General features: G+C 36.3%; 1 protein-coding gene across 3 annotated transcripts; it reads right to left on the bottom strand.

The window, feature by feature from the left end:
• Positions 1-522: 522 nt before the first annotated feature.
• LOC107785819 (cation-chloride cotransporter 1-like) lies at positions 523-25,014 on the bottom strand. Of its 3 annotated transcripts, none has more exon segments than NM_001325409.1 (13): positions 523-1,804; positions 4,360-4,521; positions 6,000-6,400; positions 7,238-7,432; positions 7,575-7,689; positions 9,092-9,319; positions 9,580-9,641; positions 9,783-9,883; positions 10,154-10,268; positions 10,597-10,688; positions 22,153-22,231; positions 23,793-23,939; positions 24,548-25,011. In NM_001325409.1, coding segments are annotated over 13 exon segments (2,973 nt in total). In that variant the 5' UTR covers positions 24,745-25,011; the 3' UTR covers positions 523-725.
• Positions 25,015-26,860: the final 1,846 nt, after the last annotated feature.

The raw sequence follows: 26,860 nt of genomic DNA, 5'->3' as shown, positions 1-26,860 counted from the left end.
TTGCACTTAAAACTTCAGATGCACTTAAAGTTCAAATGAGCTCAAATTTGAAACATAACCTCCAAATATCATCAAGAACAAACCTCAATCTTCAATTTATCAAAACGACAATAAATCTAACGAACCGATTTTGCAATTAAGAAAAAGAAGAAGAAGAAACCCTAAGCAATAGTAAAAATAAAGCATCACAGCAACTCACCACTATAAAACATCATAAAACTACCTTAAATATGTTCACAAACACCGTATAAAATCACTGTCACCCGAAGAAGAAGAAAGAGGGGGAAAAGGCCTAAAGTTGTTTAAACTTTGGGTACTAGTTAAAAAAAAAGTGGATACATATTAAATGGGGGCGACCAAATAATGTCCACGTGCAATTTTTAATAAGAGATAAAGAGCCTTTAGAGTACCTCCTCTTTTCCAGGGGAAAGGGAAATAGGGTGATGAGGAAGAAGTTTCCTCAATGGTAACAGGTTAACCAAGTCTGTGACTTGGACCACAGTATAGTTGACAAGGTAAAAGTTGTATAAAAGGCTGCATTGACCTGAGATTCATCGGTCACAAAATTTCGTCCAGATTTCCCGGTTGAAAAAGAAAGAATTATACAATGAACTATATTGTACACCCCTCCTGCTCGCGGAGGGAAAGTAAAAAAAGAAATGAAGTTAAGGCAAATAAATTGGATGTTTTTAGCTAAAGAAAAAAAAATGGTATTTGAACAAGAACTACGTGAATAAAGTGACAACATCTTTGTGATATCCACGAACGATCAAGAGCCTTGGTACATTTTCAACCAACAGGTCCATGTACTCCATGTAGAAGGATGCAGGATGATTGAAAGGGGGAGGAGGTAGACTTACGAGCACAACTGCAGCCATTCTCGAGTATTTCTGTATCATTAAATTCAGCTTAAGAGTGGTATAGAGGAATTTCTCTACTTGTTGCTCTTCAACAAACACAGGCTTTCCATCAGCCAACAAAGGGGTCCCGTCTCTCCGCGCTTGCTCTTTCATTTCTTCCAAGTAACTAGCAACTCTCTGCTGTGCAGCACTGAATGCTTCAACAGATTCTTGCTGCTCCCCTTGGGCTTCCCATGACTTCATCGAAATGACAATAACTTCAGCTTGCATCCGGAGATCATAAAGAAATTTCTTTACATCCGCCTTGAGACCCTCTGCATCAGAATCTTCCTCTGCAATGCAGAACACCTGTATCTTACACCCCTCAAAGCTATCTTTTGTAAGGAGGAGCTGAGAGAGCAGAAGCATAAGACCACCATCTCTCACTATCCAGTATAAATCGATGGTACCATACTGTCTTTGATACTCATTTGGCCATTCATCTAGACCCTTAACAATGACAACAGCCTTGTTTGCAACAATGCAGTCATTTATTATTCCTACAAAGGTAGCAGGAATATCGGTCAAATTTTCACGACGCCAAATCTCAGGGTACCGCATTACGATTATATTTGGCTTGAGATTTCCGAGACCCATAGTCTGAACAATGCCTCTAAAGCCTTCTGACATGTTGGGGGCAACAACAATCTCAGCTACACCTTCACATTGCTTGTACTCTATATAGGTACTTAGCTGCTCGCAAGCAGCCTTAGCATCCTCAGCACGTTCATGGTAGTCTCCATCTATAATAGAGACAAAGATGGACATTCCCCTGCCTTTTTTCTTCATGCAGTTGGCAAAGTCGGCAAGCTTTGGATGGCACGGCACATTTTCTGGCAGCTTGCCCCATGGACGACAAAATACAAGCGGGATAGGATACCAGTTTTTCGGGTGTACTTGGTTTGCTGCATTTACAATTGAATATTTATTGCAGGTCATCCCATCAAGAGGCACTAAATAAAATCATATAAGAATAAAATCTTACATACTTGAGCATAGTGAACCAAGAGAAGAAATTCCCCAATGATAAGTCGCAAACTCTTCAATTTCTGTTTTGTACAATTATTATTATTATTATTATTATTATTATTTGATAGGTTCTGTTTTGTACAATTAATAACTTAATGCATTACAAATACTCGCAGAAAGTAATTGCATTTCTAGTGATGCAGTCTATTCCAATAACCACAGAAAAAGTAATGGAAAAGGAGGCAAGGTTTGCCATTTAAAGTTAATAGCCAATATATTCGTTTTTTTCCAATCAAGTAATAGCCAACATCTTTTTACACATTCCTTCCCATTTTAAGACTATTTTACTGCACAGAGTTTAAAACTTTAAATTGTTAATCTAACTTATATGTTATATCAATGATATTGGAGAAAGTATTAATAATGATTGAAAGTTAGTTTGAATATAGAAAATATCACATCAAAGGTTAAATATAGTCTAATGAATTTAATTCTTGAAAGTTGTGAATGTTGCAATAAAAATGGATGATATCAACCATTTCCGGATGTCCCAAATGACTAGTTTCATACAAATTGAGACAGAGGAGTATTAAGTAGGAGTAACAATTTACTACAGTTATACAATTCGATGCCTATGAGGAAATTGGAGAAAAATATTACCTAGGTAGTTTCTCTTCGTTTTACAAATATTCATGCTTTACCAACACTTAGATTGTAACAAATTCAGCTAATCTTAGAAGTACATTTTATGCCCTACATAGCAGTAGGATTGCAGGGTCTATGCGGAGAACAGAAATTGATGAAGAATAAGGCAAACTCATCCACTTGAACCTTTTAAAAGTTTGAATTCATTGATTTCATAGGAAAGAATTGTACGATGCCAAAATCCATGACTCAGAATTCTACTGGGAGAAATCAATACATAAACCATACTTGTACACAGAACATAAAAATCAACTAATCTGCACTCTGCTAATTAGCTAATTACAATTTAAGCAATCACCCAACGAATAAGAAATAGAGCAGAAACAGTTAAGTAACCAAATATTCTCCATCTCCAAAACAGATTTATCATTGGCTATAACACTATTAGTGGCCGCAGAGCCAGAATTATGACTCATAATTTTAACCCCCCAACTCTTCTGTAGCTTATCCTTTATTTTACTCTTCCATTTTCAAGAAACTTACAGCATCTTAAATATGTGAATTCAATGTGAAATTGATTTGATAGTGGTAGACCAGCTGAGATGGGTATATTGTTAAATAAGGGGTAAACTACAGGTACCAACCATCTACTTTAGCAACATTACAGACAACAATACCCCTTCCTGCTCTAATATGCATACATGGAGCTCCCCTCCTTAAAGGCAAAAACTATACCAAAATAAAGACATTTATGCCTTTGCCTAATTCCTATATGTCCTCTTCTTTTTCCTATATTGTGGCATCACTCATTTTCTTATTCAAATTATATGAGCTAAATTATATCTGAAACCTCTCAGAGATTTTCTAATTAGAACGCACACTTTTCTTAATATATTTCTTTTGGGTGAAACCGTGAAAGTTCTTTTTGACCACATAAAGAGATGTTAAATGCAGTTTTCACTTAATCGAAAAAATAAAATTTCAACAATTTTAAAGTTCAGCACTTATTTGATGTTATTCTTTTTGTTTGACGGTGGTGAGTGGAGACAAAAAGGATATTTTATATTTATTTTTTTAAGCTTATGTACCTCCACATAATAGGTAATGAGTCAAGTTAATAATAATATGAAATGGGCAATTGGGATTTGACTTTTATTTTTGAATTTTTGTTAGAGAGGAATCACCACTCCAAAAGCAAGTGAGCCGAGGTTTCACAGTTTCAGTAATGCATTTTTAGACAAAAGAGGGTATTAGTCTATTTGATGTAATTTCGTAAGCTGGAGGAAGGTTTACATCTATCATTAACCTAAACGGAAGGTAGCAATAAGTTCCTTATTAAATTACTAATAAGGAAAAAGATAACAAAACTGACCCTTCAAACAATTATTCCCTCTACTCCATTTTATGTGGCGTTGTTTGACCGGTCATGGAATTTAAAACCAAAGAAAGAGTTTTGACACATATATGTAAAGTACCATAATTGCCCTTTATATACCAACAATTAAATGAGAGATGGTGAGAGTTCACGTCCTTTCATATTTCTCTCATAAAAAATGAACTTTTAAATCAAATGGATCCCAAAATGCAACACAAGGATCTGGAAACAAAACAAAATGCAGTTTCACTTAAATAACAAATTAGATAAACAACCTATCATAATGAATACATTATGGCTCCTTAGTGACAATCTAAACTTTTGTATTCCCTCACTCAATCTTTGCCCAAATAAGAAGATACAACAAAGGCGAGGAAACAGTAAGTTTTGAGAAAACAAAAGAAGGGCCAGTACAAAAGAATCTGAGCTGTGTAAGTTAATAAGTAAATTATACAAATTACTCATACATACCTCCCAAAGATCGTAAACTGCGAAGAGCAAGCTGAAAATACGCACTCTTAAAACCATCACCCCAGTCTCCTGCTTTCCCCTTGATACTTACGTAATAATATATGAGGCTTGCCAGGGCTAGTGATACAATAGTGAATGCCCAGGAAATCAAAAACATGATCACTGTAAACAAACAATAGAAAGAAAACATAAACAAACTCTGACCTGGAGGAAGAGATCAGATGAGTGAAAACATTAATTTCAAGGTAAGTCGACCACCTCTATAGGTTGTCCCCTAGCTTATTCTAGCCAACTACATCACTAAAGGTGCAAATATAGGATAAATTATAGAAAAGCAAACTATAGTGTCTTTACTATTTGAATCAATCTTTGGATTGGGTAGCAGAGGTGGAAAGTCAAGACTAACACAATGAACTCCTCTAAGTGGGAGTCCTCGAGCACAAAGATGACATGAGAATATTGGCTCCATCAGGGGTGCTCAAAGTTTAATCTTATTCAGGTATAGAAAGAGTGCATCCTTCATAATAGACATCTTACTTTTATAAATCAAGATTTTAAAATAAACTAATATTACTCTTTTATATCAGAGAACGTCACGAGTGTCTAGAGAGAAGAAAAAAAGAACTTCCCAAGTTCCACTGCCTGTTCAATTATTCTACAAATTTCGATCATAACCTGTCCCACTATAAGTTCAAATTGCAAAAGTTGATCAAGTGAAGATGGCATAAAGTACCCAAGAAAGAATGACATATCAATTCGTAATAAATTCTGCCAGTTGAGGCCAGCCCACATGCTACAGTATACGAGGGCAGAAAGTCAGAGCAACAAGGTCATTTCACATGTCACAAAGTTCTCTAACAAAAAGGATGAGCAGGCTCTGGCAGCATCACACACATGCCAAATAGAAGAAAAAAGGACTGAATAAATACCAACAATAGAAAACTAAAGGAAGGAAGAGCTATGAAGATATCAATAAGATCCCTTAGTCTACTTTGCTTAGATCATCAAACTGAAACGACCAACTTGTAGAAGAAGAAAAACATGGGAAGTGACAACAACCATAGGACATTTGGTTTCGGACAAGTTTACAAAAGCATGGATAGAACCCATGAGCACTTCACATCATCGTGAAATGCTGTGATTGAAAATTGAAATATCCAAGAGAAACTTATTTGGTGGTCTAAAGAAAACTTTTGTTCAGAACTTATAAAAATTGAGAGAATCCGGAATCTTGGGCAATCTTTAAAAGCCCTTAGGATGCCCTTTGGAACCCTTTATACAACCTATATAGGAAATTTATCACTCAACACCTTCCTGCATGTATAACCTGATTTTGGGTTCACATTTGAACTTTAACGTGGACTTGTGAGTGTGAGAAATAGGTTTTCGCTCTGATACAATGTGAAAAAATCCGACCAGCCAACCTAAAACCTTAAGCGAATGGGGAGAGCAGGCCAAGAGCTCTATAAATTCCTTTGGAAGCACTTACACAGTCCATGTGGAACTGGTATATCTCTCAACAAAAAGGTAAAGTAGGAAAATAAATCCCAATTAGGATCAATGGTTTAGTTATTGCCATCTACATTATCCATAACTAGGAAAATAAAATCATTATCCAACAGCTGAAGCAAAGAAGATACCTATACAAAGTAATGCTCCAACAAGAGAGAGGCCCCAATGGTGAAATTTCCATCGAGGTCGCCAGCTGGGAGCATCTAACAGATCCAGAAGGAAGGAGGATAAGTTCACACCAGCATAGCATACGAGGTAAAACATTGTTGAAGTAGGTGAGACGAGATCTAGATTCCCAATTACAACACAACCAATGCAGATGAAGGCAGTGAAGAGAGTAGCCACATGAGGCTCATGTCCATCTGCCACCTTAAAATAGTTAAGAACAGGTAGAATGTCATCATTTGCAATTGCTGCAAGGAGACGAGGAGCACCAGTCAAGCTTTGAAGGGCTGCCCCCAAGGTTGAGAGGATTATCCCAACATAAACAATAGCTGGAAGTGGCCATGCAACTGTAGCACTCAACAACCTGCACAAATACTTTTAGTAATGCAGTGAATCCAAATTTAAGATTTCTTGATCAGTGAACCAAATACCATTAAGCATCATGAAATAATCTCTTCCACACAAAATGAAGAGTTAGATGCGCTTTCAGGTAGAATGTCATCATTTCCAATAGCTGAGTAAACGGAAATAAATTTTACCTTCCCTTTTTTACTTCCTCACCTCAAACCTTCCTCTTTTTCCCACCCAACAAATATGATTAAATATGGAGAGGCTATAGAGAGGTATTCCTCTTAAAAAATTCTCATATCATACTCTAAACTGAGTTTTAGAACTTAAAAGAAATAAAGTGTCTTAATAAGTTGATGATGTCCACTTTAGAAAAAGAGATGTCTTAACCCACTTCCCTTACATACTCGATTTACGGATTTAGAAGGGTAAAGTTTAAAATTGCACTACATGGAGTAACACGGATAGAGAGGATTCATACGGCCGATACCAACTTGCTAGGGATCAGTGGCGGAGCCAGGATTTTTATTAAGGGGAGTCAAAATATAAAGAAACAAACTCACCAAGAAGTCAAGGGGTGTCATTATATAGTTATATATACATATTTTTGAAAAATTTACCGAGCTAAACAGAGTAATTTTCTGACGAAGGGGTGTCACCCCTTGGGTGCATGTGGCTCCGCCGCTGCTAGGGATTGAGGCGGAGTTTGTTGTTGTTGTTGCTATATCTTTCTCTACCAAACATACTCAACATTCATTTTCAAAAAGCAGATCACTCAAAACTACAAGTGCAGGTAGGAACAAGGACAGCACCACGAAGTATGATAATGTATCATAAAGTCACTTCATGCTACCTGTCAGTCAAAAGCTTATCTCTAGTTGAAACAGCTCCGAATAATAGCACAGAAACCACATATAAACCGGTAGTAGTCAAAGTTGCAGCTAAGGTCCCAACAGGAATTGAACGTTGAGTGTCCTTTAGTGATGCCGAACGGTTTGAACCTGCCATGATCCCAGTCACAGCAGGGAAGAAGAGACCTACCAATGCACTAACATGGAGAAGGAAACAAATGTTAGACCTAGTTCCAAATGCTTTCAGTATGCACATTGAAGTAAAAGGTAGAAAGAAGAACGAATAACATATCCTAGCAAAAGGATAGTGTAAAATGAAGGAACAAATGAATGCCTTACTTAAAATCCCAGTATATCTTGCCATTGGGATCTGGAATTCCAGCATTATTAGTCATCTGATAAGAAGATCCCCAGTTATTTTTGAAAGATTCCAAATTCAACCCTGTGATCCCAACTGTACCATGCATAGCAACAGTGGTGTCACATATACATATATAGAGAAATGAAAATCATGATTAACAAAACTTCAGGGAGGACAAAGCTTATATCACTTAATTCAATCAACTAAACCTCAATCCCAATATAATTGGATTGGCTATATGAATCTTCTATATCCATTGCTAAAGTGATAAGTCAGTAAAATTAAGCCATCTTAACTTTACACCAGTCCTCAAAATATCATGACACAGTAAACCATCCCACTAAAGCGAAGAAGAAATAAGTGAATTAATCTTCGGGCTTCCATTTCAAAAATCTCATTCATCCATTGCCTTTTCATGTTATAATTTAACAAACGAATCATACGTAAAGGAACACACAAATGCTTTCTCATAAAATGCAAATGATGCAGGAATAGAGGGAGCAAATAAAGCACTGTCCACGAAAGCACTGTGCAAGTTCACTATTCACAGTTCGTGTAACAAAGCTGTTACTGTAGCCAAGGCTTTCGCCATCTACAGTTGGGACTTCTTTTTTTCCTTTTTGTAACTTTTCTAGTTGTTCCTTAGTAGTTTTAGTTCTTCGATGCTATTTGATTGCCTTCGAAGTTAGCTTTAGGATTCCAGTCTGCTTGTAGTTAAAAGTTCTTAAGAGACTTTATTCTTATAAAAAAAACAGTAATTAATTTGTATTCTACAGCCTTCTGTTATCACCAATATGTAGCCCTTGACTTCCATCTGCAGCTTCAAAGATGCAATTTATTTAAAGCAAAGAAACATAATGTTCAACAAAATGTTCAACATTACTATACTCCAAGATGGCCCCAAACTAATAAGATGAGCTAGAACGATGTACGAACCATGGAAGGGTCATCACTAAAGCAACATAAAATGGTGAGAATCCCTGAGGTTGAGATATCAAGTTCTGATCAAGAATTAAAGACCATTTTACCAATACCAGTAAACATAGACTCAACTAACAGGGCCAAGGCTGATGAATTTGCATTACCATCACTGTCAAGCATGCTCTTATATAAATTATACTCCCTCGGTTTCAGATAATAGAGTAGTGTTTGACTAGGAATGGAATTTAAAAAAGAAAGGAAGACTTTTGCCACATACCAAGAGTGCTTTGTGGTCTTAAACATGTCATGATATTTCTGTGACTATAAGAGCATGTCATTAAGAATAAAATAAAAAGTTTAAAGTTAAAGAGTTTCCAAATCTAGAAAGTTGTCATTCTTTTTGGAACAAACTGAAAAAGAAAGTGTGTCATATAAAATGGAAAATAGAGAACTCATACAGAGAAAGGGTATAGCACACAAGAATTACACACAGAGATTTCAAAAACCTCTCGAGGAAGAAAGGAAAAGAGTAAGACAGAAAAAGAGTAAGAATGAAGGCATAGACAGCATAAACCTGCAGGACGATCATGCCTCGCAGAAAAGATGCCGACAAATATGCAAAGCAGTGAGAATAAAACAGGTACAAGAAATGCCGGTGCAACGCGATTGATCATTTTTACTCCACCAAAAACTACAAAGCAGAGAAGAATAGAGACGACAATCCCATAAATCTGCAGGTCATGCAAACTTGGACTTGTAATGGGCTCTGCAATATCTGTGCCATTAACTCGTGTGATAGTTTCTGCATCGATGATAAATTAAGTTCAGATATACAAATGAATTTGGAAACGATAATGTATTATCCATTAAAAATCAACAATAAATTACTTATATCAATGTTATGATAAAGCCAAGTAGGACATCAGATGGTTTTGCAGTAAAAGTACATACAACAGCCAAACCATTTTTCTAAAAAGCAGGCATAGCAAAACCATAATTTAAAGTCAAGTTGGATTACTAATTTGTAACACATCATGTAAATCAATCTCACTTAAGAAATACCTCTAAAGATGCCAGCACTTGGTACAGCATTTAGAAAAGTCTCAACAGCTCCCAGTACATACCTAACCAGCAGGCACATGAAAATACAGACATCAAAAAAAAAAAATTAGATAGTTTGAAATGATGAAAGCAACTTAAACTACTTTGGCACCTCCGCCAAGTTAGTAGCTCCTTCATACCAATATAAAGTGATGTATACTCACATTGCTCCAGCAATTGCATTCCCAAGGAAAAAACAGAGCCCAATGCTGACACCAACTTCTGGACCCAATGCACGACCAATGAGATAGTAAGGCCCACCACCCTAGATTAGAGAAAACAAATCAAGGATATCATTAACCAAATAAGCACAAGGACATTGTTGACGACATAGTAGTTAAGTAATCAGAAGTGTGCTTTCTCTAACAAAACTTAAGCTTTTAGATGAGATGGCCACACAGTGACTCATCCCTATCCTTGTTTAACCAATGTTGGGCAACAGAAATACACATATCAGTGCACGCTAGTTATACTGTGAAGCGACATTGAAAATCTATGCTCTTAATCTGCATCAATCTGATGAACAGTTCCCCACCTTCATGGCACCATTGCTTGCAATCGCACTTAACGATACTGTAGTCAGGAAAGTACATGATCCACAGAACACAACCAGCAACAATGACTCACCAATGCCAGCCATACCAACAATCCTGCAGTATCCACAGAACAAACCAAAGCAAATAGAGCGGTTATTTCATTTTAGAGTGTATCATCAAACTAACACAGGTAGATCAAAGTAGTGGGAGCATTTGCTCTTTGTTCCCTTTTCCTGTTCCTTTTCACTTCCTCATCTTACCCGAAGATATCTTTTCTCCCCTTCGATCTCTACTTGCAATAATCAATTTCTATAGGAGGGGATTGTCAGAGGTGGAGGCTAAAGCAGATCAGTTTGAGTACATCATAATATCAATATAACCACACATTTATGGAGTAACAAGAAGAGCTGATTGGTACTACACCAGATAGTATGAAACTTACCATGAAAATCTAATGTAGTAAATGATCCCCAAAATATTTTGCAAGCATGGCATGAACACTCCCATCCATGTGCCCGACTTATCAGCAGTTGGCTTAAAAAACATTTGACATAGAGAGATGTTAAAAATGCACTCAAAAGCCTCATTAAGCAATCCATCGTTACAAAATTAACTGGCCAGGTATGTGCAATGATTAAGTGTCAACGAAAACATGGAAACATCAACAAATTCCACGGCTATATTTTCTCAGAGGAAAGAAACATGTGACAGACGCTCTTGTTTTCTTTGCGAGAGAATGAAAAGTGCAACCAAGCAATTAGCTGCATATCTAAAGCTCATCAACAAGTTCCATATCTATCCTTTCTCTTATTGGAAAGAAACATGTGAGTCACTCTTCCTCTTCTTTACAAAATAAAGAATATTGCAACAACACAGTAAGCTACATATCTAAAGCTAGAATAGTCCTTCCTTAGGAAGTTAATATGAGCCAACAATAGCTGATTGATTGGATCAGTACTACGTGAGCGGATGATAGAATATGCTCCCAGGCACGCTTCCCGAGACTCTACTCTCCCTTCTTCTTCCTAAGACTACACCACCACCACCAAGAGCCAAGCTTCCCGCGTCCAAACCCCAGTGAAGTTAACCGGCAAACGAGCCCTCACGCGCGGCCAACTCGCGAGCTTTTCCGGCGAGATCTCAGCCACGCGCCGGCGCGTGTGGCTTTTCCCGACGACTTTTCAAACTTTTTTCTTCAGACAACCTCCTCGCGAGGATTTTCCGAGCCTCCCTGTCTCGGTTTCACCAAATTCCGACATCTCTTTCTTTTTCCGGCCATTAAACATCAAATTCCGGCGGAATCAATCATTTCTTTCTTCTAAATCAGTATTCACCCACTGTGATTACTACCAAACCTCCCTTTTCACATAACCTAAGCAGAAGTTAGCACTAATATGGGAGAAAACAGGATATACTTCAATGCCGGCTTCAAATCTTTCGATATCACCAGATGGAATTCCAACAAAGACATATGGTTTGAATGGGTGGAGAGAAGTCGCAATATGATGAGACGCTCATCCATGGGCAGAAAGACAATGGAATGGATTTGCTACGTACTTAAAGAAGCATCGAAAGATCACAAGAATTTAGTAAAGAGATGGAAAAATAAGGACCAACTGACAGAATATTTCTGTACTAGGAAATTCAATGCCCATGGAAGGTATATGAGTATTTTGTCATCAAAGGGAGAAGGAAGATCAGTCTGGCCTCGAATGCAGGCTGGAAAGACATAGCATTTAAGATAGAAAGATTCATTTATTATGCCCCCAAGCTGAATGTCACAATACCACCCAGAAACACGGTGGATAACTACTCTTATGTCAAAGCAGTTAAGGAGATTAAATGGCATTCCAATACTCTCCGGGAGGCAGATGTCAGTACAAAAAATGGAGATATCTCTATTTTGGAACCACCCGGAATTTAGGACATTGGTTTGCTGAAAAGATACATTATTAGGTACTTTGGGAAGGAAATCACTGAGAGACCCTCATTAGCAGACATAAGGCGATGGGCTACTGCTTCATGGAACAAAGCCTTTGGGGTCAACATGTATGAGATGACTGGTAACATGTTTCTATTCGAATTTCCGAATAGATACATGGCTGAGCAGATTCTTCAAGGAGAATGGAGATGGAAAAAGTTCAAGTTTCATCTGGAATGGTGGAACTACACTGTTGGTTGCATACCAAACTCTCAAATTGATGAAAACCTGTTGGATTAGAGCCATCGGGATTCCCCTGCATCTGTGGTCACAAAATATCTTCAAAGAAATAGAAGATCTCTGCGGGGGTTGGATAGCTACTGAAGAAGAAACTGATCTCAAAAACCATCTCAAGTGGGCCAGAGTACAAATTGCTGGTGATAGCAGAAAGATACCTAATGAGATAGTGATTGAAAGAGAAGGGATCAGATTTTTCATTCCAATATGGGCTGAAAAACAGGCAAGATTTGAACTTTAAGTCATTGGAAAACCTAGACAATGTCGGAGAAGATAAAGAATCGAAACTCACAAGAGACCAGTGGACAAAGGAATCCTATAAGGAACTAATGGATAAAGGCAGTCAAACAGCTGTAGACGTGATGGGTGAGAACATGGGGTGTACTGTATTGCAAATTAAAAATAAGGGAAAGGCACGTGTGCAACACATGCAAGGTCCAAGTTTAAATACAATTGATATGGGCCTTAATGATCCAATTACTGAGTTGAAATTAAATGGGACTGATTCTGCAGCCCAGGTCATTTTTAATGACCTTTTACGTGAGCCCACTGAAGAAAAAAGAATGACGCCTTTTATTGAGGAACTGGGCAGCGCCTCTTGCTCGAAAATTCAAGAAACCAACGCAGGGGATCCAATTCCCACTGCAAACCTCGAAATTATGACACAGGCAATACCACACATGAATTGCGACCAGCCAGAATGTGTAGCAGAGACAAGAAAATCGGGACAGAAGGCAGGGGAGGATACTATATGCATGAAAATGGGGGAAGATCAAGTTGATACTAGATTGGAGCACCAACAGCAGTTATGTCACCTCAATTCTGATCAAAATTGGGAGGTGGAGGAGGTTACTCCTCTCTCAGTACAACACCACAATTCAGTAATGGAAAAAGAGATGGATGCGACACTGTGGGTACATCAGAATATGATTAAATTGGGAAAAATGTTCGGAGTAGACTTTCAAGGCCATGAAGAAGAAGCACTGGAGTTACTCATGCAAATTGACAGCTGTAGACAAGTCAGAAGACTGGAGACAGAGGTGGAGGTGAAGAAACAAAGGTTCAAAGGCTCACTGGAACTAAAAGGTTTGGCCTCTTTTGATGTCAAATTTAAGAGTGATGGGAAAAGAAATAGGGGAAAAGATCTGTCTATTATTGCAATATGAAGATCAATTTAATAACATGGAATGTAAGTGGATTAAATGACAAGAAGAAAAGGGAGATCATAAAGAGTCAAGTACTCAATTGGAAGGCGGACATTATTTGTCTGCAGGAGACAAAATTGGAGGGGGAAATCAAGGAAATTGTCAATCAAATTTGGGGTGGGAGATGGGTGAGGTATGCATGCTTAGAAGTTAGTGGCACGAGAGGGGGAATTTTGTTATTATGGGACTGCAGAGTATGGAAAGGGGAGGTGTTACAGATTGGTGCATACACTTTGACATGCAAGTTCGAGGCTCTTTTACAGAACTTCCAATGTCATATAACAGGGGTATATGCTCCTAATTGCATAATAGAAAGAAGAACAGTATGGAGGGAAATTGGTGCAGTGAGGGGCCTGATGGAAGGCCCTTGGGCAGTTTGTGGTGACTTTAATGTCACAAGGTACCCCTCTGAAAAACGGGACTGCTCGAGGAGGTCCAGTGAGATGGTGGAATTCTCAAATTTTATAGAAGACATGGAGTTGATAGATCTTCAACTCGAAGGAGGCTCCTACACTTGGTTCAAAGGGGATAATCATACCACTGCTTCTAGAATTGACAGATTTCTAATTTCAGAAGAATGGGATGATAGCTTCAGAAATATCAAGCAAACTATCCAACAAAGGCTGATCTCTGACCATACCCCTGTGGCCCTACGTTGTGGTGCTTGGGAGCAAGATAAATCATACTTTAAGTTTGAAAATTGGTGGCTGAATTCCGAAGGTTTTGATGACAGAATCAGGAATTTGTGGTCTTCTTTTGAATTTTCAGGAAGACCAGACTATATGTTAGCTTGCAAACTAAAAGCTCTCAAAGGTAAGTTAAAAGAATGGAGCAGAAGTTGTAAGGGAAATCTGGGAATGCAAAAATCAAAACTGCTGAGTCAATTGACAGGTTTTGATGCAACACAACAATCAAGAGCTTTGACAGAGGAGGAATCAATGAGGAAGGCAGCTATCCTCAAATTTGGAATTTGAGGACCACCTCAAGAATGAAGAAAGTGCATGGAGACAGAAATCAAGGGCCCTGTGGCTCAAAGAAGGGGATAGAAATACAAAGTTTTTCCATCGTACTGCCAATGCACACAAGAGATGCAGCAATATTGACCAACTAGTGATTCAAGATGAAACAGTGGAGGAACCAAACAGAATAAAGAATGAGATCATTGAATTCTACAAGAAGTTATACATAGAACCTGAAGAGTGGAGACCTGCAGCCAATTTCGACAATTGTCCCAAAATTTCAGAATTAGAAAAGGAGTCTCTACAAAGCAAATTTGAAGAGCAAGAGGTCCTGAGCTGCCTGAAGATGTGTGCAAGTGACAAGGCCCCAGGTCCTGATGGATACACAATGGGCTTTTTCATTAAGTACTGGGATATTTTGAAGCAGGACATCATGGAGGCTTTCAACAACTTTCATTCCCAGGAGATGTTTGAGAAAAGCTTCAATGCAACATACATAGCTCTGATTCCAAAGAAGACGGGGGCCAAAGAATTGAGAGATTTCAGACCAATCAGTCTGATAGGGAGTTTCTACAAGCTGCTCTCAAAAGTCTTGACTGAAAGACTTAAGAGGGTGGTAGGCAAACTAGTAGATGCTCAACAAATGGCTTTTATCAAAGGAAGACAAATAATGGATGCAGTGTTGATTGCTAATGAAGTTGTGGACTCAAGAATCAAACAGAAAAAACCAGGAATTCTATGTAAACTAGATATTGAGAAGGCTTATGATCATGTCAACTGGAGATTTCTGCTGAAAATGTTAGAACAAAGGGGTTTTGGACAGAAATGGGTCAATTGGATGAAATTCTGTATCTCTACTGTCAGATTCTCCATTCTCATAAATGGATCTCCTGAAGGCTTCTTCCCTGCTTATAGAGGTCTAAGACAGGGTGATCCCTTATCTCCCTTCCTTTTCATTATAGCCATGGAAGGCCTGAACAACATGATTAAGGCAGCTAAAGTTAATTTATGGGTTAAAGGTTTTGAGGTTGACAGGAATGGAGCAAACAGTCTAGAGATCGCACATCTCCAATATGCTGATGATACTCTAGTCTTTTGTGATGCTGAAGAGGAGCAACTGAGGTTTCTGAGGATTATCTTGGTTCTGTTTGAGGGAATCTCAGGACTCCACATCAACTGGAGAAAGAGCCATATTTATCCCATTAATGAAGTTTATAATATGGAGCAACTGACTTCTGTACTGGGAGGAGGAGTAGGGTCTCTACCTACTATACACCTTGGGATGCCGTTGGGTGCAAGATCTAAATCCAAAGAGATTTGGAACTCAGTTATTGAAAAATGCGAGAAAAAGATGTCAAGGTGGAAAGCACAATATCTATCAATGGGGGAAGGCTAGTCTTAATCAACTCAGTATTAGACTCACTTCCTACCTACATGATGTCTTTGTTCCCAATTCCAACCGGAGTTATACAGAGATTAGACAAACTCAGAAGATCATTCCTTTGGCAGGGGAATAAGAAAAAAAAGGTCTTCCATTTGGTCAAATGGAAAACCCTCACAGTGGCGAAAAGGCAAGGTGGTCTGGGAATCAGAAACTTGAAGAATCAAAGCAAGGCTCTCAAAATGAAATGGCTATGGAGATATTCTCAAGAATCCCAAAACTTATGGAGCAAAGTGATCAAAGCTAAGTATGGTGAGGAAAATAACTGGGTGTCAAAGAAAGTCAGCACATCATATGGAGTTAGTGTGTGGAAATCCATCAGGGCACTTTGGCCTACAATGAAGAATCACACTTTCATTAGAGTGAATAATGGAAGGAAAACATCATTCTGGAATGATAACTGGTTGGGACATAGATGTCTAAAGGAACTTTACCCTGATATGTTTGGTTTGGCACAAAACTAACAGAAGACAGTAGCTGAAATGTGGACTTCTCAAGGATGGGAACTCACCCTTAGAAGACTGTTATATGATTGGGAGATAGCAAGATTAACTGACCTCTACAACAAGCTGGAAGCATTCAAAGGAATACAGGAAGGGGTAGACTCACTTTGGTGGCAGAGGCACAACAGAGGGGTCTATCAGGTGAAGGCAGCATATAAGATTTTGAATCAAAGTGATCTACAGATAAATGATTGGCCATGGAAGCATATATGGAGAACCAAGATTCCCTATAAGGTAGCTTGTTTCACTTGGCTACTAGCAAAGGAGGTTGTCTTAACCCAGGACAATCTCATAAAGAGAGGAATCTCTTTGTGCTCAAGATGCTTTCTATGTGGGAAAAATGGAGAGACAATTAGCCATCTATTTATACACTGCAAGATAACAGACCAACTATGGAAAAAATTTATTAGTCTAAGGGGTATTTCATGGACAATGCCATGCAGGATTACAGAAGTTCTTTTTAGTTGGGAAGAAGCTGGAGCTGAAGCAACTAACAGAGATAGATGGAGGACTGTTCCAGCATGCATCTGGTGGACAATTTGGAAAGAAAGGAATGCTAGATGTTTTGAAGACAGAAGCAACTTAGTGCAGAAGATCAAACTCAATTGTATTCTTCTTTTTTGTTTTTGGTGTAAACAGATTTACACAGAAGATACACTATCAATCCTAGACATACTAGGATCTTGCTAGGACTGCACACTAGCACATCCAGCTAGCATTTACCTGTAAATATGGTTCCCAGTACAACCAATGTACTGACTTTATTAATATATACTAACGTTATCAATTCAAAAAAAAAACAATAGCTGATTGATTGATGGAGGACAAGAGAGAGGATAAGAAGAACCAAGTAGTAGCTACATATTTAAATCTGGAATGGTCTTTAGGAAAGTTCAGTGTGAACCAACAACAGCTGATGGAGGATAAGAGGGAAATCACCAAGCATCAGCAATACAGCACCAATGCAATAAAGCAGTAAGCCAAAGAAGCTAGAATTACCTAGGATAACCTCCACAGGTAAGGTTGCATAAAGCACCAAAGAAGCAATAAAAGGTTCTGCGAAAACCATTGGAGATCAAAATAAAGTTCCCCATACTAAATTAAACACCAGATGCATAGTTTTTATGAGCTGGCTAAAATCCTTTTACGATACAACCAATTATATGAATTACAACTGAACTCCTCAGACAAATAGGACGACAGATAATCCAGGGAAACAACAGATAACTTACCTCAGATAAATTCTCCACAGGACTGTCGCAAAAATGAAGAATTAGCAAACTACTGCTCGCTTGTGCCACTTAAACAATTAATTCAAACATAGGAGTAGCTAAACAAAAAAATTAAACACATTGTTTTATACGTCAAAGCTCCACCCATGTAAAATAAAAATATCCGGTTCCTTTTCTCCACTTGCTTCCCGCATCACTGGAAAAGATCCTTGCTATCACACCGAACAAGCTTTTAAAGTTTAAATTATCTCCAATATGTTCAAAAATTGATGAGAAGGAAATTCTATCATAAGAAAGGGATTTTACACAAATAGCCAGCCGGATTCACGGTTTACTTTTCCTAGCCAGTATACATAAATGGCACACGATTAATACACATATTATATACATGAATTATACATATATTATACATCAGGGGTTATTTTTAGTTTAAGTTGTGGGTTGTGCAGTTAATTAGGTTAATTCTTCTTAAACAAAGGAGAATAATTGTATGTTTAAACTTATTTCGATGAAAGAACGAATATGGAATGGTGTGACATAAAGCTCAAAATTCTGCAGAACATACTCCCTCCATCCCAATTTCAGTGACGGTGCTTGACTGGCACAGAGTTTAAGAGAAAAAATAAAGACTTTTGAAACTTGTGGTCTAAAACAAGGCATAGAAATTTATGTGGTTATAAATTATTTCATTAATGGTAAAATGATAAGTTTAAAGTTAAATCTATACTATATTAAAAGCACGAAGACCCTTAGCGAAATGTCGTTCGCCTTTTTTACTCTTTAAAAATATATTTTGCATTGGATAAAATTGTAAAGTCAAAACTTTCCTAATATTTAGGAGTTTTAAATTAAAGAAGTTTTTTTTTAAATATAATTAAGTGTTTGATATCTTCTCCTAATAATGATGCATAATATTAAGACACCGAAAGAATACAAAAAAGTAGGAGGAAAGTTTCTTTTCCAACAAGGAAACTCTACGATATTTTCTTTTAGAAGCTTGGTTGTTAAATCCATTTGTTTCTATTCTTAAAATTTACTACGGCGTTATGTTTTAAAATAGTAATTATTGTTGAAAAAAATAGGAATTATTAATTTGTGATAAAAAGAATTAATTACCATAATTAATTTACAGAAGTACCTAAATTATTATTTTTTGGTAAAAAAAGAAACATTTATTATTACTAAGAAAGTTTATTACATAATTTGACTTTATAAAATAGGAATTAGTTACAAAATTCATCTTGTAAATAATAGGATATTTTAATAACCTGTAATATGATTAGCGATGAATTATTATTATTTAGCTACATAATTGGTCCATCACTAGTTTTTTTCTTTTTGTAGTTGGCATGTCTATAATAAGTACTTATACGATCATTTTGATACGAAATTAAAATAAAAGAAGGGATACATAATAGAACACTTATCTTTCAAGATTATCTTGGTTGTTTTCATGCTTAGCTAGGCCATTCGCTACCTTTTGACTAAATAAGATCAATATTCGTCATTTTCAAGAGCTTATATTTTTTAAAATTTATTTTCAAGGGTTTATATTTCTTATAATTTTATACACATCGATATAGGGCTAAGTTGCTCTGACACGGGTGCGGATCTAGAGGTCAGATCCTTTAAGATGGAAATTTTAAGATTCGGGGATACGGATCCTAGAACCGACACAGGTGCGGGAATCCGGCTAAAAATAATTCAAAAATAAAATAAATATATCTCTAAATTATGTGGAGTACCTACCTATAACTTGTTAAATGTGAATTTCTTCTTTATTCGTGTTTTTGCTACTGTTCTCTTATTTTACATAGTCAAAAGAATCAAAAGCTTAAAGATTTCAAAGCAAGCTCCACGTATAGTTTTTTGGGATAAAGAAAATCTTGTCCTTTTATGGTCAATTGAAATGTATAAATAAGAGTAAATCAAATATAAAAAGTTAGATAGTGGTGGGCACGAGACAAAAAGGTTTGCACACGGTCATGACAACTAGAAAGCATATCACTCTTCAAGAAAGCATATCACTTTTCAAGAAGAAAACATATCACTTTTCAAAAAGCATATCCTAATTTGTCTCTGTCTTCTTCATCTATCTGCACTCGCCTCTTCTTCTTTCCTTAGTCTTCTTCCCCAACAAAACCTTTTCCATGTCTCTGTTTATTTGAAGTATAAAACCTTTTCCTTCTCTGTTTGGTCAACGCACCCGATCTTGTCTGACCGAATCCGATACAGATCCCACACCCTTACCCGTGTCAGTGTCGTGTCGACATGGGTACGGCGCCCAAATTGCCGTGTCCGAGCAACTTAGATATAGGGTACACGTGCATCGCACGTGTCCTAATGTTGTTCACCTTTTTTATCCTTTAAAAATAGATTTTACATTGGATAAAAAAATTAACTTTAAATTGCTTTCCTAATATTTAGGAGTTTGAAAATAGTTAAAATTTTCTTACTAAACTATTCCTTATTTGAATTGGGTAGTAATTTTTCACGTTCTCTTCAATATTTTTTTACTTTTCCTAAATTTTCTGAACGTTTTAATTAATAGAAGAAGAATATTACGATATTAATTTACATAAACTTTACGGCACACGTTACGAATGTAATCATAATGTTGTTTATTTTCAAATTTTCTTTAGGTGTCTAACATTTTTAACTAATTAAAAGAGGACTCCGCATACAAAGACTTTACTGAATACGATAGGAGTGCTTTGCTTCTTTTCAAATTTTTACTATCTATTTCTTTTTCTTTCCTTTAGAGTTATTTAATCATTTTATACTAAGTTAGATTACAATAAAATTAGCTTTATTTCCTTGCAGGTGAATGTGGTGAGAATATCGCTTTTGTACATGTTTTTACTATCTATTTCTTTTTCTTTCCTTTAGAGTTATTTAATCATTTTATACTAAGTTAGATTATAATAATATTAGCTTTATTTCCTTGCAGGTGAATGTGGTGAGAATATCGCTTTTGTACATGTTTTTGTCTATTTCCTTTTCTATGTTTTGTTAGAATTAATTTAAACATAGACTAAATTCTATGTCTTAAGATTTAAGATTTATAATATAAACATTAAATATACGCAATTCACCAGTATTACTTTTATGGAGTCTGATGCAATTAAATTTGAGTCTTCGATAGATAAGATTTGAGTCTTTTATTCCTAATCATGCAAAAACTAATAAGAATTATTCTTGAGTTAGAAAAAGCAAATCAACAAGAAGATTTTTTTCTGCGGTAAGTTTCTCTTAGTCCAAACACCTCTACACAAACTTCATAACTGTCTTCATTAACGACACTATTTAGGTATTTCTACAGATAGAAATTTTCCTTTTTGTTTCTTTCGTCGAATTGGTTTTGAATTGCTTTTCCTCTTTAATTGCAGTTGATTTCTTTTTTAAAAAAGAATTAGCATGAACATGTTATTGTGATTAATATTGGATAAGATTTACAGGTTACAATTCTGTGTATTCTTTTCTAACACCCTGTAGTCCTCTAACCTATTGGGTTGGTGCAAATATTAATTATAAAAAATCATAGTAAGATATCTGAGGCCTTTTGTAGAGAACGTGATTTCTCCCTTTATTACAACAACAACCCAGTATAATCCCACTAGTGGGGTCTGGGGAGGGTAGTGTGTACGCAGACCTTACCTCTACCATGAGGTAGAGAGGCTGTTTCCAATAGACTCTCGGCATCCTTCCCTCCAAGAACTCCCCACCTTGCTCTTGGGGTGACTCGAACTCACAACCTCTTGGTTGGAAGTGGAGGTTGCTTATCATCAGAGCAACCCCTCTTGTTGATTTCTCCCTTTATTGAACAAGCTAAATATAATCAACATTCATTTATATTCAAGGCCTTTTGTAGGACATGATTTCTTCCTTTATTGAACTAGCTAAATAGATCAACATATTAATTCATCATTTTAGGAACTTACATTTTTTCTTTAATTTTTACTTTATGACTCAACCATGTTGTTTAATAGTATTAACTATTTTAATTACATACTCATTAATATAGGGTACACACGCAAAGCCCGTACCCTAGGACTAGTTATTACTAAATGTAGAAAGATGTCATTCATTTTGGGCCCAAGTAAAAAGGGATGAGTGTCCATAAATTGGGATAGAGGGAGTACAAGATTTGACATCCTAAGTAGAAAACCGAAGTACTACCATACTCTTGTCTTCTTATAAGCTTGATTTTACGGCCAATATTATAGCCTACTGTGCATTACTGTTCATTCGAAAGGAAATAATCACTCACTTTTACCCCTAAGTAGACTGACAAATGCATAGGAGATGAAAATGAATGCCACAGTAATAAAGACTGAAAGTAAATTCCAAAACTTTTGTGAACATGATACAGTCTTAACTGTGCATGATGAAAAAGCTTCAGGGAAATCAAATAGATGCTCAACAAATCAGTTCAAGTACCTTAGGTTGCTCAAACGTGATAGTTACATCCTCACCATCTCTTGGACTAGACGGTGCCTGAATTTGATCCCCTGTCATACTGGAATGACAACATTGATAAGAACTCTTCCATTATTTAACCAGCAAAATTGAGACAAAATTGAAGTTAGAAAGTACTTTAGTTGTTAAGGACATTTTTATGTTTTGATAAGTAAGCAACTTTATTTCATATAAACTGCAACCAAGAGGAGAAGAATAATTATAGTACAAAATCCCAGTCTCCCATAACACATAAGCGGAGCTTAGGAAACCAAGCAGTATGCCTAAATCATATACATCCAGCATGTTAAACCAAAAGGACGGAAAATAACATTTGTATCAAACTCTATTTATTGATTCTGCTTTTTCTTTAATACTTCTTTCATTCCTTTATGTCCAAATTACCTAAAGCAGGTAAGCTCCTATAGATATTGGGGCAGATACAGCAGCCGACATTTGAGTGTCTGCATATCTCTATCCAGCATCAGCGGTGAGCTATCCATCCGTGGAGGCTATGTCTGAGTTCTTTTTACTTTATATTCGGTATTGGGTTATGTCCCATCTCACTTAGCTCTCTTATTCAGATACTCCATGTACGTTGTGGCCTATACGTATGGGATATATTGACTAGTACTATTTCGACTGTTATATTTCTGTTATTGAATGATTATTGCATAAATGGATGTCATCTGTATCTGTTATATGAGATGCAAACTATTTTGCTTAACTTGTCCCCAGTGATTCAAGATTCACCTAGTGGTAGTTGCTCGCTAAGTGCCAGTCATGGCCCATCTGGTGTTGGGTCGTGAAACTTATAAAGCACTTCTCCAACTGTAGTTCTGAAGTACATGGTAATCAAAAAGTTCCCCTGTTCTCCTCTATCTTCCCCAAATCAAACCCTTGCTTCTGAGGCTGATATCAGTGTGTTATGAAACCCACGCAATTTTTGCATTCTATATTGATTTTACTAACAAACTATCTTCTTCTTTCACACCAATTGAATCTACATGCTTTGCCTTCTAAAATCTCACATGATTTCACCCGGGAAAAGAACATTCTCCTCTCCATCTTGACAGTATAATAAATAAAAGGAAATAAGAGTAAGAACACGAAATATTTACCCTATCGAAAAATGTATAAGAACATGACATAAGACTGATGATTTCCATTTCTCGTCACCTTATAGCTAGGCAAGTTACTTTGTATATCAAAACTTTTAATTCAAAAGAGGAGACTCAAAATATCACTTCAAAAGAAGAATCAATGGATACAGATTCTAAAAGCCGATATGACTCAGAAAAGTAAAAGATAGACGGACTTTGGAGGAAAATTTTCTTAGAAGAAAGCATCCTAGACAAAGAGAGACGCTAGCCGGAAGCTCTAATCAGTAGATTCTAGATAGATGGAAGAGCATCTCTCTCTAGACTTCGATTCACAGCACCCACCAGAAAACTTAAATTCTACTCCAATGATGTCAAAATGCAACTATATCTAAAAGTTATTAAGCAAAAATATAACAAAAGAGATCGAAAGAATTTCATGAATTATTTCACCCGCAAATAAAAGTTTGTGGACTAGAAGGAAAATAAAACAAAAAAGACACAGAATTTTGTACCTCTTACCTCTTGAGACCTAGAATATTTACTAGAGAATCAAAGCCAAATAATTCCAGTTTGGACTCTCTTTGAGGACCATTGATGTTATGATTGGCTGCTGACTCTTCTCTTTCTTCAGAGGCCATATTTGGCTGGACACCCACTTTAACTTTCCTGAAAAGAAATGGTGCAATCAGAACAATGCTTGAAATGGTTTTCAAGAAATAAAAGAGACAACAAAATTCTAGACGACATCTCTGCACACCCTTAAACTCATATTAGAAACAATGGTGGACATGCCAATGCACCCAATTTTGGCATAATAACTATTCAGAGTAATGGAGCATGTGAGAAAGCAGTCGAGCACCCAATGTGTTAAAGAAATCTACCAAATATGTACAAATATTAAATTTTGAACCCAATAACTCAAATGGTAAGTGGGTTCAACGGCATCTCGAACACATCAAGTTCAAATCCTAGATCAGCCTTTGAGGGCACAGAATATATCGATTTTTTTTGGGAGGGGGAGGGTTAAAATTCACTAAAATATCTTTACACTCTCAATGTATATTGTATAACTTAAATCCTTTGCATAATATTGACGATGGTTTAAATGGAGTAACGTGATCAGTGAGTATTCATATCCCAAACTTGTTTCAAGTTGGGAGTGAGTTGTAGTTGTTGTTGTTATTTGATCTCAATAAATCCCACAAAGAGTTATTATTATATTTCCAGTCAGTACTAGTCAACAGGAGAAGAGAGAGAGAGAGTAGAGAGAGTACTTGAGCTCGTGTTTAGGGAAAGAAGAGGAAGATCCGGGATGAATAGAAGTCATCTCAACAACGGCACTATCATTAACGTCGTGAGCCACTACTGGACTGTACTTTCGTCCCACACCTGTTGGGAACTGATTAATATCATCCGCAATCTCAATATCTTCTCCATCGTCTATTGCCTCCTTGTTTTGATCCGAATGCATCCCAAATTCTAAGCTGTCAAGTCTGAACTATGCAACAAGTGTTAAACGCGAAAAAAGAAGAGAAGCAAGGAAGAAAGGGTTACTCAGATCCAATTCAACGCAGAAATTGAAACGGAGGAGAAAGTGATCTAACAATTCGTGGAATATTTCCTTATATATAGCGAGAGAGAGAAGGGGGGATTGGAACTCGGGACTTGAGAGTTGAGAGAGGAGAGAGGAGGCCGGTGGGTTCTCTTTGGAAGAAGAGGGAAAAATATGCAGCGCTTTCTTAACGGAGTCATTATCTGTTCGGACCGTAACCTTCTTATGCTTCTTAGGAAGGCACGAGGAAAATAATTTCAAAGCTCGTTGGGAAATTCATTTGACCAAAGTGTTCTTCTAATCAATTAGGAAAAATTATGTCAAACATTCTTATAATATGATTTAATTACGACTTTCTATATATTAAAATCAAATTCCTACACCCCTATACTATTGAAAATAAATTTTATTCAAACTAATATTGCATATAATTTTTATAGTATAAAAAAGTGTAATTGTGTAATTTTAAATATAAAAAATAAAAATATATGCAACTGAATTATATTACATTAATAGTTGGTATATATATAACTTTAATCTTTATATGCAACTAAGTCATATTACAATATGATTAATATAATTTAATTTTGAATTTTATCTTTGTCTATAATGGAATAACATAATCCTGCGATTCTAAGCTATTCTTATTTGCTCTATGGAGACTTTTGAGCAATCCAAACTGACCAATTTCAGTTCCTGAAAATAATGGCCAATGTCTAAGCATTAAGCCCCGTATTCCCTTCTTTTTCTTTTCTTTCTTACTACTTTTCCTCGAAGCAATTTCTTATTGTTTTACTCCACTAAGAAGTAAAATTTCTATGAGAAGTTATGTCAAACTAAGATATGGGACAAAAATATTTTCTCATTTTCTATTGTTTTGTTGTACAGAATTATTTGAAAAATATTTTCTTAAATATCACATTTTTCTGAAATTAGAGGAAAAATAATTTCCCTTAAAAAAGTTAGAAAAATATTTTCTAAAAACTCCACCTACCCTTACATCTAACCCCAACCCCTCCCCTTATCTCCCCTACCCCACCTCTCCCACCCCACCTCTTTCCAAAAAGGCTTCTTTTTTTTCGGATTTCAGTTTTTTTTTCTTTTTCGTCACCACTCACCCTGCTAAACCACCACCACCATCACCATTACCACCACCCCCAAAATTATTTTATTTGGCTTTTTTTGTATTTTCAATTTTCTGTTTTTTCGTTTTTCTCACCACCCACCCACATCCGGCAAAAAATATTTTTTTTTATATTTTCAGTTTCTGATTTTTTTTATTTTGCAGTTTACAGGTTCGAAATTTTACGGTTTTCAAAATTATGAATTCGGAGGTTTATGTGTTTGGAAGTTTGCAGATTTAGAAATTATAGAGTTTAAGGGTTCGAAAGTTCGCGGGTTCGAAAGTTTAGCGGTTCGAAAGTTTATGGAATTTGTGGGTTCGGAAGGTTGTTGGTTCGAAAGTTTATGGCTTCATGTTTATTGTATCTAAATTATTTATGAATACTCTTGAGAAGTTATTTTCCTTCATTTGCGTACCAAACACCGAAAAATGAGTAAGATTACTACTTGTTTTTCAAGAAAACATTTTCTTAAAAAATATTTTTCACGGAAAACATTTCCGGTTATACCAAACACACCCCTAGTGAAACCTTGAATTTCTCATAAATTTGTTAAACATGAAAAAGTTTGGATCACATTGGCTTGATTTTTTTATAAACCATATTTAAAATCTACATTTGATCCAATCTAGTCAGTATATGAAAACTCTCAAGCCGCCTTAGTATTTGATCTAAAAAAAATTATAAACTATATTCAAATTCCTAGTTGATCTATAGTTGCTTGAAATTGTTGAAGTGTATTAGGTTTGTGTTTAAGAACTAATAATATGAAAAAATTAAAAACTAATTATTAAAATTTTCAGCTAATATGGATTTTCCATCAGTCTCTACTACTAGTTTTTAGTAGAAGTATACAGACATTTCCTCATTATCAGTTATATATATGAGCTACATTAGATTTATAATCATAAGAT

The sequence above is a fragment of the Nicotiana tabacum genome, chromosome 17 (genome assembly GCF_000715075.1).
Source record: "Nicotiana tabacum cultivar K326 chromosome 17, ASM71507v2, whole genome shotgun sequence".
Taxonomy (NCBI): Eukaryota; Viridiplantae; Streptophyta; class Magnoliopsida; order Solanales; family Solanaceae; genus Nicotiana; species Nicotiana tabacum.
Note: the sequence above shows the minus strand (reverse complement) of the source record. Positions and strands in the feature narration are given on the sequence as shown.